A 12,793-nucleotide genomic window follows, 5' to 3' on the forward strand; every position below is an offset into this window, starting at 1 on the left:
TTTCCCTTGACTTGTACTCACCCGCCTGACAATAACCAGATTAGAATGCTGCTATCAAACTCTATGTACTGTGGCTGGGCATGTTTTAAATGAATCTTAAGGGCGAATTCCACTTTATTACCACTTGGATCCTATTTTCATAGGACTTTATATTGCATTCTATGGTATAAATGTTTAACTGGTTATTCCATTATTTCCACTTTCTGGAAATAAGGTTGTAATAAACAGCACCGTATTTTCCGCACTATAAGGCGCACTTAAATGCCTTTAATTTTCTCAAAAAACGACAGTGCGCCTTGTAATCCGGAGCGCCTTATATATGGATCAATTGGTTAATTGGTTGATCCATACTGGTTGTACACGGCGCTCTGTCAAAATGTTTCAGTACGACTGGTAAACTACAAAGCCGCACCGCGGTAAACACCGGTACTGTGCTTACTCCTAGTCCAACACCACTTGTGTGTATAAAGACCCCAAAATGGCACCTTTCAAGAGACACGCTTACGACGCTATTCTATTCTATGCGCCTTATAATCCGGTGCGCCCAATATATAAAAACAGTTCTAAAATAGGCCATTCATTGAAGGTGCGCCTTATAATCCGGTGCGCTTTATAGTGCGGAAAATACGGTAGTTAACTTTTCAAGTTGTAAGACAGAAAGCCTGAGTGAAAACAACAAAACATAACAATCTCCAGCAGGTCCAGGTTACTGTAGATGGTGTCATTTTTTGTTTGGAAGAAAGAAAAAATAGAGCTGCATTTGTTAACTGTGAAGGATCTGGAGTTGTTTTCACTGGGGTTAAGAATGTTGTGTATTGTGGAAGATGGCGAAGATGGACCAGCTGTCTTGACTGTGGTGTCATTTGTATACTTTGTGGGATAAAACCTTACCTTCTTCCTGTGAGCCTCTGCTCCTGCGTCATGAGACACTGATGTTACACGAGTCTAAGACCAAGAGAGGAGCACAGTGCTGTGTCAGGATTGTTAGCTACTGGAAGACTGTGCTTAGATTAAAAGCAAACACCAACTGGCATGAAACGAATCAGCTGACACACATGTTACAACAGGCATTTTACAGCTGATGTGGCCTGAGGTCACTTCATGTAACGAACTTCCAAGCCACCTCATAGGAAAGCTTGCAAAATGGTTAACTATGTGACTAGGGGCTTATCTTCAATGGCACAATGATCACACGAGGTCCAAAGTCTTGTGAAAGCAAACTGCATGTGCATCTCCAGCTGCATGTAGCACTACATGCAATAGAGCTGGGAGAAGTGGATACAGATCAGAGGTGTGGTGATGAAGCCTTATCCTCTCGGCCCCCTACATCACTGCTCCCTTAGCTGTGAAACAACTGAAGGCTCATTTATAAACTACATTTTTAAATATCTCCGAATGATGAATTTATCTTCTTTCTACATCTGAGCCATTATTTCAGAGTCGATCTTTTTTTTTTCCTGAATTGTGAGGCACATTGTAAAGTCTATTGCAATATACAGTAAGCTCTATAAATGAATCATTGATTAATAATTATGACAGAGATATTGCACGACACTGCAATGATGGTTCATAGCTATGTAAGTGAACAAGAGTTGTGGGTGCTATAAATAGCCACAGCCATGGGTAATGGTTGTGTGTAATGACAGCTGTTCTGGTGCTGTTGGAGAACCTCGCCGTTGGAACATGATCTATGACAGACAGAGGGTAAAATAGAGGGACGCTGGAGTAACAACCTGAAAGAGCTGTGATTTGGACATTCCAAATATTAATATGCATTGCCCCAAATATGCTATCAATGGGCAGTTGATGTATATTATTGTGACGGCTACTGGAATATCAGTTGGTTAGAGTTGTGCAAACAACTAATAAATTAATACATTTCTACTCTGTGGTCTTCTCCTCCTCTGCATATTTGAAAACACTCATTTATGTCGTTAAAGTCCAATACACATAAACAAGTCTATTTCCCTGCGATAAACTGGCGACCTGTCCAGGGTGTACCCTGCCTTCGCCCAATGTCAGCTGGGATCGGCTCCAGCGCCCCGCGACCCTAAATAGGATAAGCGGTTTGGAGAATGGAATGGAAAGTCTATTTCCTAAATATCAGTCTAAATTTATAAATACAAATTATAATTATAAATAAACAGCCCTTGTATTTAAAAAAAAAAAAAACGAATGTAAAATGGAGTTTTGAGATTTGCTTGTTAGTGTTTAGAAAAAGGCACAAGATCAGTTACCATGAAATCCAGTGTCTTAAGACTTCAATAATTAATTAATGGGTGTCAAAGCTGGGCCAGCTGTGAGTAAAGTGAGCAAGACTTTGGTGAGGTCCGAGTGAGATCATCTGTCATCAAGTGAACATAATCCACTGAAAACATGGAGTGTTTTTGTCTTTGCAACCTGCATTATCAGTGGGTTTTTATTCATATGTATTATATATTTCCCCTGGTTATTGTGCACACCGACAATAGTCAGCTCCCTGTACGTTTCCCTTCACTGCACAGCAGCATCTCTGAGCCTATATTTAAGTACAGGTCAGGTCAGGTCTTCGATCAACAGGTGTGGTTGGGTCCAGAATTGATTGAGAGATAATTGCAGCTTACAGATGGATTTGTGTTGATATTGGCTGGTGCAGGGCGAGTACAGGTTTGCAAATCTGCTCCCAGTAAAACAAAAAAAAAATGTCCTCACAAGTGTTTACCGAAAATTAAAATCAAAATTTAATTTTCCCTAGTGCTGACTTTGTACCTGCAGGAAAACATGGCCAAAATGTTTGTGAATTGTTTGTTAAGCTTAACGTCTTCAGTAGGAACCAATGGGACAGACATGGTAGGGAAGTCAGAAAGTATTGTTGGTGTGGACCTTTTCACAGGATTTTATGACAGCAAATTAAATGTAAAATAACAGACTTATCCTTTAATCTAATATGTATTCCCTCATGTCTATCCAAATCTTTATTTTCTTGCAAGCACAAACACACACCTGTGCCAGGGATGTACTGCGGCCTCTTTTTGGTTCGGTGGAAGGCACGCCCCTTCCTCCTTGGCTTGAGGAACACTTGTAGCAGCTCCACCGCTGTTGCAGCTCTGAAGTAAAACCCCACCCAGAGTCCTTCTGCTGCAGGCACTGGTGGTGGTACAGGTGGCCACAGCTGAAAAGACAAACACATTCACACCTTAGCACCTGTAAATATTCATTCCTTTCCACGACCCGTAACTGCTTATCTTATTCAGGGGGCAGGAGCCAATCCCAGGGCTGACACATAGAGACAGACAGACATTCACAGTCACATTCACACCTACAGGTAATTTAGAGTCATCAATGAACCTAAGTTCTAAAATGCAACAAAGTTTATCCTCATTGTTTATCAGGTCAAGAGAACTGAACAGACTTTCAATCAAATCTTTGATGACAGAGTCAGGTGGGCGATAAATAGCACCAACAATGGTCAGGTGGGTGATAAATAGCACCAACAATGGTCAGGTAGGTGATAAATAGCACCAACAACGGTCAGGTGGGTGATAAATAGCACCAACAATTCAACCAGAGAGCTCTAAAACAAACAAACAGATTCCACCTCATCCCTATCTGACTTCAAAGTAAGATCGTCGCTAATTTTAAATTCATAGTCACCATGAATAAACAGAGATACTCCACCTCCAGATCTATTCTCTCTTACATAGTGAACTGTATTGTATTTTGGTATTTTAAAGATTTCTCTAGAGTCCTCAGTGAGCCATGTTTCTGATAAGGCAATAACTTATTTTAATAACTTAAAAATCATGATTGAGTAAAAATGAATAATGAATGAATTTGTCATAGTTGCTAGAAAGACTTCTTATATTCAGATGAAAAGTAGAGAATATATTAGGAGGCAAAGAAACACATAAGTCATTAAACTGGATTTCATCATAAAAACTACAGAGGTTAGAGACAACAAGCGATGAAAAAAATCGAAATGATAAGAGTCAATGGTAGAAGGATTAAAAAGCTTAAAGGTCTGGCCTTCAAAGTCACAGTTGTTGTAGACATTAGTGCACGTAAAGAATAATGTATTGAGATGCACGGTAAAAAAAAAAAAATCAAAAGTACTTAATACACTCCTGATATTGAAGACTAAGGATCCAGACTCTTAGCGTCGGCCTCTTTGTTGTTGGGGGTTTTGGGAAGGTGGGTGGACAATGTCACCTCTCTCTCCAGCTGCCTTCAATGCTGGGAGTAGTTCTTGTCTTGTTTGGCGGATGGATTCAGGGAAGTCCTCATTGATTAAGATATCTGAGCCCTTCAAATTGTTAGCTTTATTTAGAACAGAAAGTTTGTCCTTCAGCCGTAGAAATCTGACCACAATGGGTCGGGGCTTTTGTGAAGATGCCATATGCTTCCCAGCCCTATGAGCCCTATCCAACTCTATTCAGTGAAAAACTACAACATGATCATCTGAAAATAGTTTTCTCACATTTTCTTCACATTCAGTGAGATTTACTTATCCAGACTCTTTAATGCCATCTACAACAATATTATGGCGTGTGGACTGGCCCTCCGGATAGTCTGTCTTGTCTTTTGCAAATTGTGTTTTACATGACATTTTATTTTGAGTCATTTCTAGACTCACCTTGAGATCACAGGCCTGCGTCGACAGATCATTAATCCTCCTGTTTGAAGAATCAACTATGATCTGTTCACATTTGGAAGCTTTTTTCCTGTTGTTCAAGCAAAGTTCTGAAGAAGTCTTTTTGCTGGTCCAACAATTCACACACTTGAGCCATGGTGACATATTCCTCAGTGTTAGATGCTTTGGTTGGCATGGTTTGGTCCTCAACCTTCAAGGCCTACTAGGCCCAAGGATCAGAAGGATGAAGCAAGAAACCTCCACAAGATACTAATAATCCAGCATTGGTTGAAGACTTCTTTGTTCAATCAAGTACTGGGATTTTTGTCTTGTTCCCAAGAATTTAAGGAGTTCTTTCAGGTCGAGGGTTATACAGTTGCATGATTTTTGTCTTCCACCTCATGTGGAGAGAAACAGGGAGGCAAAGTTACATGTGCTTTGCCCAGTTTGTCATGTTATGTTGACTATACAGCCCCCATCAGACACTGAACGGCGTGAAGCCATATGTATGCAGACAGAGAGTCATGATCAACTTGTGAGCTACGTTTTGTAAACTGTTGCCGAGGCATTAAACACCTCCAGTGTGTGTTACCTGAACACAATGATCTCCTCAGCTGAGTCCTGCCTCCTCTTGTACTGCTGGAGGCAGATGTTACAGTAGTCTTGTCGTGGGTGGAGTCCTCTTGTGACAGCAGCGCGCAGGTGAGCGAGGGACCAGTGGAGGTCATGGTTCAAAAGACTGGTGGTTGTTTCAAGTAAAGTCTTAAACAGAAAAGACAGCATTATTTAAGGCCAATCTGAATTATTTTCCATGTCAACCACAAATAGCATCTGAAAATATTAATAGCTGAGATGGAGTTGTTGTTTAGGATTTGCATATTGACAGAACATTTCAATCCGTGAGGGATTGGCACAGTTTACAGCCTTAATATTTTAATTGTGGTTCAGGCGCTGCTCTGTTGTTTATTTATCATTATTATATTATTTACACAGCGCTTTACCTGTTCATAGTTAAAAGTGTCCAGCATGCCCAGAATGAGGCCTTGGATCTCTGCCAGCTTTCCTTTCCCATAGACTGGGTCCTGTCAGGCACACGAATGCAAACAGCGTCACATGCCACTAGTACACAATATACAGCATAAAAGTACATATCATCCTTTAATTAAATCACAACTCTTTGGTTTATCTTCATAGTTAAGTAACACACACTCAACACTTGTTAGGGTTCAAACCTAGAAACCTCTATCCTATCCTTCAAGTCTCAGGTGTCAGGGTCAAATTTAATCTTTCAAATTTCAGGTTCATACGAGATTACATGTCAACAGACGCAGCTAAGATATGCAGTACATGCTTTCTATGGTTGTTTCGCAAATCACTTACTGTTTAGCAACCTGGTCACAGGCTAGCACTACTACTCTAAAACCACTGCAGTCATAACAAAAAAAACGGTTCTTTCTTATCATTGCCCAATATTAATAAAATATGACTTGTTTAGTTGGAAAAACCTGATTAAATATGTGAATGTCTGTTTCATGTACAAGATTATATATGACTTAACCTCCGCTCAAACAGTTTGTTACCAAAAGAACAACTGCATAGTGGCTGACAAGAGGTGCAGCAAGAGAGGATTGCATTATCCCACTCAGGATAAGTGCTTTCAGTCAGTCTGCATTTTCTGTAAAAGCTGCACTAGAATGGAGCTCCATCCCAGTGACCATTAGAGAACTGGACACATATAGTTCATTTAAAGCTCATTTAAAGAAATGGTTAATTAGTGCCCAGCTCTGTCAGCACTAGAACGTAACTGCACCTTACTGTCCTCAATCTGTCCATGCTGAACTTCCCTCGGCCTGTCTGTCCATCACTTGTCTGTCTTGAAATTGCCAGTTGATCCTAATCTACCTGCATGCATGTCTTTTATTGTTGATTTGCTGTGTCAGACTGACTTATATATTTTACATACTCTGCATCCTTTAGTTTTGTGCTACTGACATGTATGTTTTAGTGTCTAACAATGCAACATAATCTTGTCTTTCGTCTATGTTTCTATTTAACATAATTAACCCTCATTTATTTGCTTTGTGTGTGTTTTATGAGCCTCTGTGTTACCTGTCTTAATAGTACTTTGACAATGTAGTACAAGGGTCCTAAATTATGTTTCTACTTATATTATCTCTTCTTTTATTGTTTCTGCATGCTTTGTAAAGGGTAAATAATGCATAACTTTGTCATTTTAAACGTATGTTCTGTTTTTAGGGTGACTTTGTAACATCTGTCCAGGGACTACAGATGAAAAATAGCCTCTTGGCTAACTCTGGCACACTTACAGGAATGTTTTATTAATGTGCACTGTCCCTAACAAATAAACCAATAAAACAAATTTCAAAAAATAATCCCTTTTAAGTAGGGAAGACTAAGAAACGCCACACAAAACACACATACACACCTTCAGTATTCGTTGGATGATGGCAGGTAGAGAAATAAAGGTGCTCATGCAGTTGAGAACCTTCATTGTCAGCTCCTTCAGCACTGAGACATACACAAACCTGATTAGCATCATTATCAGCATCACTGTCATTACTGTTTTAGGTGCTCAATGGCTACACAAGCACAATGGTATCATATAAGATCATAAGGAGATAATTGTTTCCAGAAACTCATTTCTGTTTCACTTCTGTCAAACAAAGAAATCACCTGAATACAATATACATTGTAATATGTTTACTCTTTGTGTATGCATTTACTGTGTCGTACTTGATTATGATAAAAGGAAAACAATTTAGCTTTTTTGTATTTAATAACTGAATTAATGGTTTTCTCTGTTGTGATTTGATTTGAATGTGGCATTGAAAAACAAAGTGAGGTGGTGTATTGCATTTCAGAGCTACTGTAAACGCAAAGCTCTGTCAGTAGTTTTAATGACACCAAAAACGGTGAAGGACTTAGGTCCAGATCAGAGCCAAAGAACTTGAGACATCCTTGTTCATATGTGTGTGTGTGTGTGTGTGTGTGTGTGTGTGTGTGTGTGTGTGTGTGTATGTGTGTGTGTGTGTGTTTACCCTCAAATGTGTGTTCATCATTGAGCCCCTTAACTAGTTTTTGAGAAGCCATCATGGTCTCCAGAAGTGGAAACCACAGAGCCTGTGAGGAAAAAAAGTAATAAATGAGTAGACATTGTCAACACAACCCCCCCCCCCCCCCCCCCACACACACCTCAACCACCACACTCACTGACACTACTACCTCTCTTTGTTGCTGGTAAAGGCTGTCAGAGTTTCGATGACACAAGACAATGATGTCATTCAGCGAATCCTTCACTCCCGTCAGTTTTGATTCACTATCTCTCTCCTCTTCATCCTGTCTTCCTTCTCCTCCATCAGCTCCTCTGTCACTCTCAGCAGTGAGGAGACTTAGATTTTCCTTCAATGTCTGTCAATGACAGTGAAAGTGACAATAACATACATAAAACGTCAGCGGTGGAAAGTAAGTACATGTACTTGCTGTGTTTACATACAGTTTGTGCTACTGGAACTATACTCCAACTCCACAACACCATATGCACACTGATATACAGTTGTGTGAAAAAGTGTTTGCCCCCTTCCTGATTTCTTATTTTTTTTGCATGTTTGTCACACTTAAATGTTTCAGATCATCAAACAAATTTAAATATTAGACAAAGATAACACAAGTAAACACAAAATGCAGTTTTTAAATGAAGGTTTTTATTATTAAGGGGGAAAGAAAATCCAAACCTACATGGCCCTGTGTGAAAAAGTGATTGCCCCCTAAACCTAATAACTGGTTGGGCCACCCTTAGCAGCAACAACTGCAATCAAGCGTTTGCGATAACTGGGAATGAGTCTTTTACAGCGCTGTAGAGGAATTTTGGCCCACTCATCTTTGCAGAATTGTTGTAATTCAGCCACATTGGAGGGTTTTCGAGCATGAACCGCCTTTTTAAGGTCATGCCACAGCATCTCAATCGGATTCAGGTCGGGACTTTGACTAGGCCACTCCAAAGTCTTCATTTTGTTTTTCTTAAGCCATTCAGAGGTGGACTTGCTGGTGTGTCTTGGATCATTGTCCTGCTGCAGAACCCAAGTGCGCTTCAGCTTGAGGCCACGAACAGATGGCCGGACATTCTCCTTCAGGATTTTTTGGTAGACGGCAGAATTCATGGTTCCATTTACCACAGCAAGTCTTCCAGGTCCTGAAGCAGCAAAACAGCCCCAGACCATCACACTACCACCACCATATTTTACTGTTGGTATGATGTTCCTTTTCTGAAATGCCGTGTTACTTTTACGCCAGATGTAATGGGACATACACCTTCCAAAAAGTTCAACTATTTGAAGTATTTTCCCAAAAGTCTTGGGGATCATCAAGATGTTTTCTAGCAAAACTGAAACGAGCCTTTATGTTGTTTTTGCTCAGCAGTGGTTTTCGTCTTGGAACTCTGCCATGCAGGCCATTTTTGCCCAGTCTCTTTCTTATGGTGGAGTCATGAACACTGACCTTAATTGAGGCAAGTGAGGCCTGCAGTTCTTTGGATGTTGTTCTGGGGTCTTTTGTGACCTCTTGGATGAGTCGTCGCTGCGCTCTTGGGGTAATTTTGGTCGGCCGGCCACTCCTGGGAAGGTTCACCACTGTTCCATGTTTTCGCCATTTGTGGATAATGGCTCTCACTGTGGTTCGCTGGAGTCCCAAAGCTTTAGAAATGGCTTTGTAACCTTTTCCAGACTGATAGATCTCAATTACTTTGTTTCTCATTTGTTCCTGAATTTCTTTGGATCGCAGCATGATGTCTAGCTTTTGAGGATCTTTTGGTCTACCTCACTTTGTCAGGCAGGTCCTATTTAAGTGATTTCTTGATTGAGAACAGGTGTGGCAGTAATCAGGCCTGGGTGTGGCTAGAGAAATTGAACTCAGCTTTCCAAAGATGTGATAAACCACAGTTAATTTATGTTTTAACAGGGGGGGGCAATCACTTTTTCACACAGGGCCATGTAGGTTTGGATTTTTTTCCCCCCTAAATAATAAAAAGCTTCATTTAAAAACTGCATTTTGTGTTTACTTGTGTTATCTTTGTCTAATTTTTAAATTTGTTTGATGATCTGAAACATTTAAGTGTGACAAACATGCAAAAAAATAAGAAATCAGGAAGGGGGCAAACACTTTTTCACACAACTGTATGTAGACATATAATAGTGACTACTACTTTAGAGTCCATGTATTCATGTGTCAAATTGGTAAATTAATAATTATTAGGTCATTAATTAATCTAGTAAATGATTACTCTGTGGGTGTTTTGTAGCTACCTCTAACAAGACAGTAAAAGCTCCATGAACATCTCCTTTCTTCTCCAGCAGATAGGCTGTAGCCTCGTTGCGGTGGTACTTCTGTGTTATCTAGAGAGAAAGACACGGGCAGAAAGACAGAGAGAGACATATTCGTTCAGACTCACAGGTGTAGGTAAGCTGGTCCCATCTGATAGTGTATAACCACAGTACACAGTACCACAGTACATAATAAAAGAATTACCTAATGCAGTATGATGCAGATGAGTGACAGCTGTGAGCTAGCCAGTGGGACATGCTTATGTGCACTAACCTAAAATAATCTATATCCTATATTTAGAATATTTTCACTGCTTTATCTTGCCGTCAGACAGCCCTTTCTGATGGGGAACTTTGCTCTCTTTAAAGCCAAAATACTCCATTGACAAAAACAGAGAAGTTTCACTTTCAGTTCAGCTCCCATTTGGAAAATATTCTAAATATAGTGACAGATTATTTTTTAGGTGAGCCTTTCTTTTAGGTGTCTAAAATACAATTAGCTGCTGCTTGTTGTTTGATGTCCACAGCACTGCATTGCTTTGCGCCTGTTACTCCAAACTGGGGGCGTGCTGAGAGTCATCGACACGGACTATGGAGAAGAACCTCTTTCAACCCCACTTCAATTAATCCACACTATCACGTTAAGGTTTCTTGGACTTACTGCATGTCAAACTGGTAGAGTACTTGACTTCAGGAGCTAAAGATAACATCAAATGTACTATAATACATGATAAGAGTATTGAAACTCCTGCTAATACGGAATGTAAACACACATCAAGCGTGACAATCAAAGAGTGCATTTTCTACCAAATTGTCATCCATTTTTTAGTCCAGTTTTTGGTCACGTTCTACCTGTAACTAAGAATCTCTTGATCTTTTTATTTATGTGCTGGTTCCACAGCATATCAGTGGCTGTGTCCCCTGTTCTTTACCTGTACTACAGAATAGTCTAGTGATACAAGGCAGACCTTCCCACTGTCACTAACTCAAAGTGAATGAAAGAATGTAAACAGATACCGTGGAGAATACAAGGTACAATACTTCCTGATCACTAATACATCCATCTACCGTAGTTTTGCGATGGTGAAAACCAATGCTGAACTTCAAATCAAAACAGCCAAGCCAGCAGCTCTGTGAGGCTGCTCACAGCTGTGTTTTGAGCTAAATGCTAACATGCTTACAATGACGGTGCTAACGTGCTTATGTTTAGCATGCGTAATGATTGCCATGTTCACATCTTGGTTTAGTGTGATCACTGCATCATTCCTGTCACGTGGTAAACTACTCCTGCTGTTCCTACAACATGGACTCATGGTTTTTAACTCTTGTACAAAAACACATGCAATGAACATAATCAAAGTATAGAAGATTCTACTTGTATGGCCTCCTCCAGTCTATAGTGCTGGGAGGTCTGGAGGAAGCTCAGGAGCTGATTGGGGCCAAAACGGCACAGTAAGTCCAGCAGAAGCTCATGGAGGTCCTGTTCCTGAGGTAGGATGGTCCCTGAATGATGGCCTTCCCTGAATAACGGAGTAGACAAGAAGTGAGAAGGAAGAAAAGGAGGAGAAAAGGAGGGAGGAGTGGAGGCAAATTTAGAAGAATTGAGGAGTGAAGTCGTAGAGTTATCACTGTACCGTGGCTCCAGGAGGCAGCTGAGGAACTGGAAAAGTAGCTGGTCATCCTAGAGAGAGCAAGAGAGACAGAGACAGAGACAGAGAGATCTGTGCTTATCTGTATATACTGTATATATATTTGTATATGTCTTTATCACCTTATTTGTATTTATACATTATAAGTTATACACATTTTGTCTTTATTTCACAATTGCTTTGGTAACGTTAACATATGTTTTCCATACCAATAAAGCCCCTTTGAATTGAGTTGAAATTAATTCAATTGATTCCAGAGAGAGAATTATTTCAGTGGGTAGCCCATATCACCAAGCTGTCGCAGTGTTTAGTTGGGACTATTACAGCCTACAAAGGTGGGTGTGCAAATTCTCCTGCATTAATTGTAATGGTGTGCATATTTAGAACATTTTCTGAAGGGGAACTGAACTGAAAGGGAAACTCATCTACACTGTTTTACAGTACGAGTGGCTTTGAAGAGAGCAAAGATAAGTTTCCCTTTCAGTTAAGTTCTCTGTCAGAAAAGGCTGTCAGACAGCAAGATAAAGCCGTGGAAATATTCTAAATATAGCGTACACATGAACCTATATTGATTCTTTTAGGTGTCTACAATACATTTGGCTGCTGCCCCCGTCCGCAGTACATTGTTTAGCTCCAGTGCTGGTACTCCTGTCCGTTTCTCACAACTCCATCTAGTAATACACTCATGGAGAAGTCAATCTCTATCACTATCTCAAACATTTAAAGCTAGATGCTCTTCCTCAGACAGCATCCAGCTAATTTCATTTCACACTTTTTGTACCTAAGAGCTTCCCTTTCCTATTTTGTCAAGGTTTATAGACCTTTGTGACAATCATTAAATTAATTCCAGTTAAAGTAAAAAATCATCTTCAGCAATTTTAGAGCAGAAATGTTCCGTTTGTATTTCTGTACTAGCTTGTAGTTGGTAGTATATGCATGTAGCCAGACTGTCAGTACTAATTTTACCAGATAAAATAGATATAATAACATTACCATTTATTTGGACCTTACCTGAAGCTCACAGATGATTTGTTGCACCTCTTTAGCAAAGTGAAACACCACTAGGTCAGCCGACTTGCTGGGGTCAAGGGTCACCAGCTCCTGTGAACATATTTTGGAGGGTTCGTATGAAAATGCAAACACAATCACTTACAGACACATGCTTGACTACATATCCCATCTATCCTCAGGGTTCCTCT

At 40.1% G+C, this 12,793-nt stretch overlaps 1 protein-coding gene across 9 annotated transcripts in view; it reads right to left on the reverse strand.

Annotated features, from left to right (window-relative positions):
* Positions 1–12,793, reverse strand: part of vps8 (VPS8 subunit of CORVET complex) — a 53,289-nt gene that overhangs the window by 3,265 nt on the left and 37,231 nt on the right. For 6 of the 9 annotated variants that reach the window (XM_076076584.1, XM_076076583.1, XM_076076582.1 and 3 more), the window contains 11 exons: positions 12,606–12,695; positions 11,580–11,626; positions 11,321–11,465; positions 9,928–10,017; positions 7,841–8,038; positions 7,669–7,750; positions 7,056–7,138; positions 5,611–5,691; positions 5,202–5,371; positions 2,983–3,151; positions 892–945 (listed from right to left, as the gene is read on the reverse strand). In XM_076076584.1, the coding sequence (XP_075932699.1) occupies positions 892–945; positions 2,983–3,151; positions 5,202–5,371; positions 5,611–5,691; positions 7,056–7,138; positions 7,669–7,750; positions 7,841–8,038; positions 9,928–10,017; positions 11,321–11,465; positions 11,580–11,626; positions 12,606–12,695 (1,209 nt within the window). Of the gene's footprint in view, positions 1–891; positions 946–2,982; positions 3,152–4,645; positions 5,008–5,201; positions 5,372–5,610; positions 5,692–7,055; positions 7,139–7,668; positions 7,751–7,840; positions 8,039–9,927; positions 10,018–11,320; positions 11,466–11,579; positions 11,627–12,605; positions 12,696–12,793 lie in introns of those variants that run through there. The other 3 variants (XM_076076585.1, XM_076076579.1, XM_076076586.1) reach the window with 2 other exon arrangements.

This window comes from Anarhichas minor, unplaced genomic scaffold (assembly GCF_050575085.1).
Source record: "Anarhichas minor isolate MPS153535 unplaced genomic scaffold, ASM5057508v1 ptg000058l, whole genome shotgun sequence".
Classification (NCBI taxonomy): domain Eukaryota; kingdom Metazoa; phylum Chordata; class Actinopteri; order Perciformes; family Anarhichadidae; genus Anarhichas; species Anarhichas minor.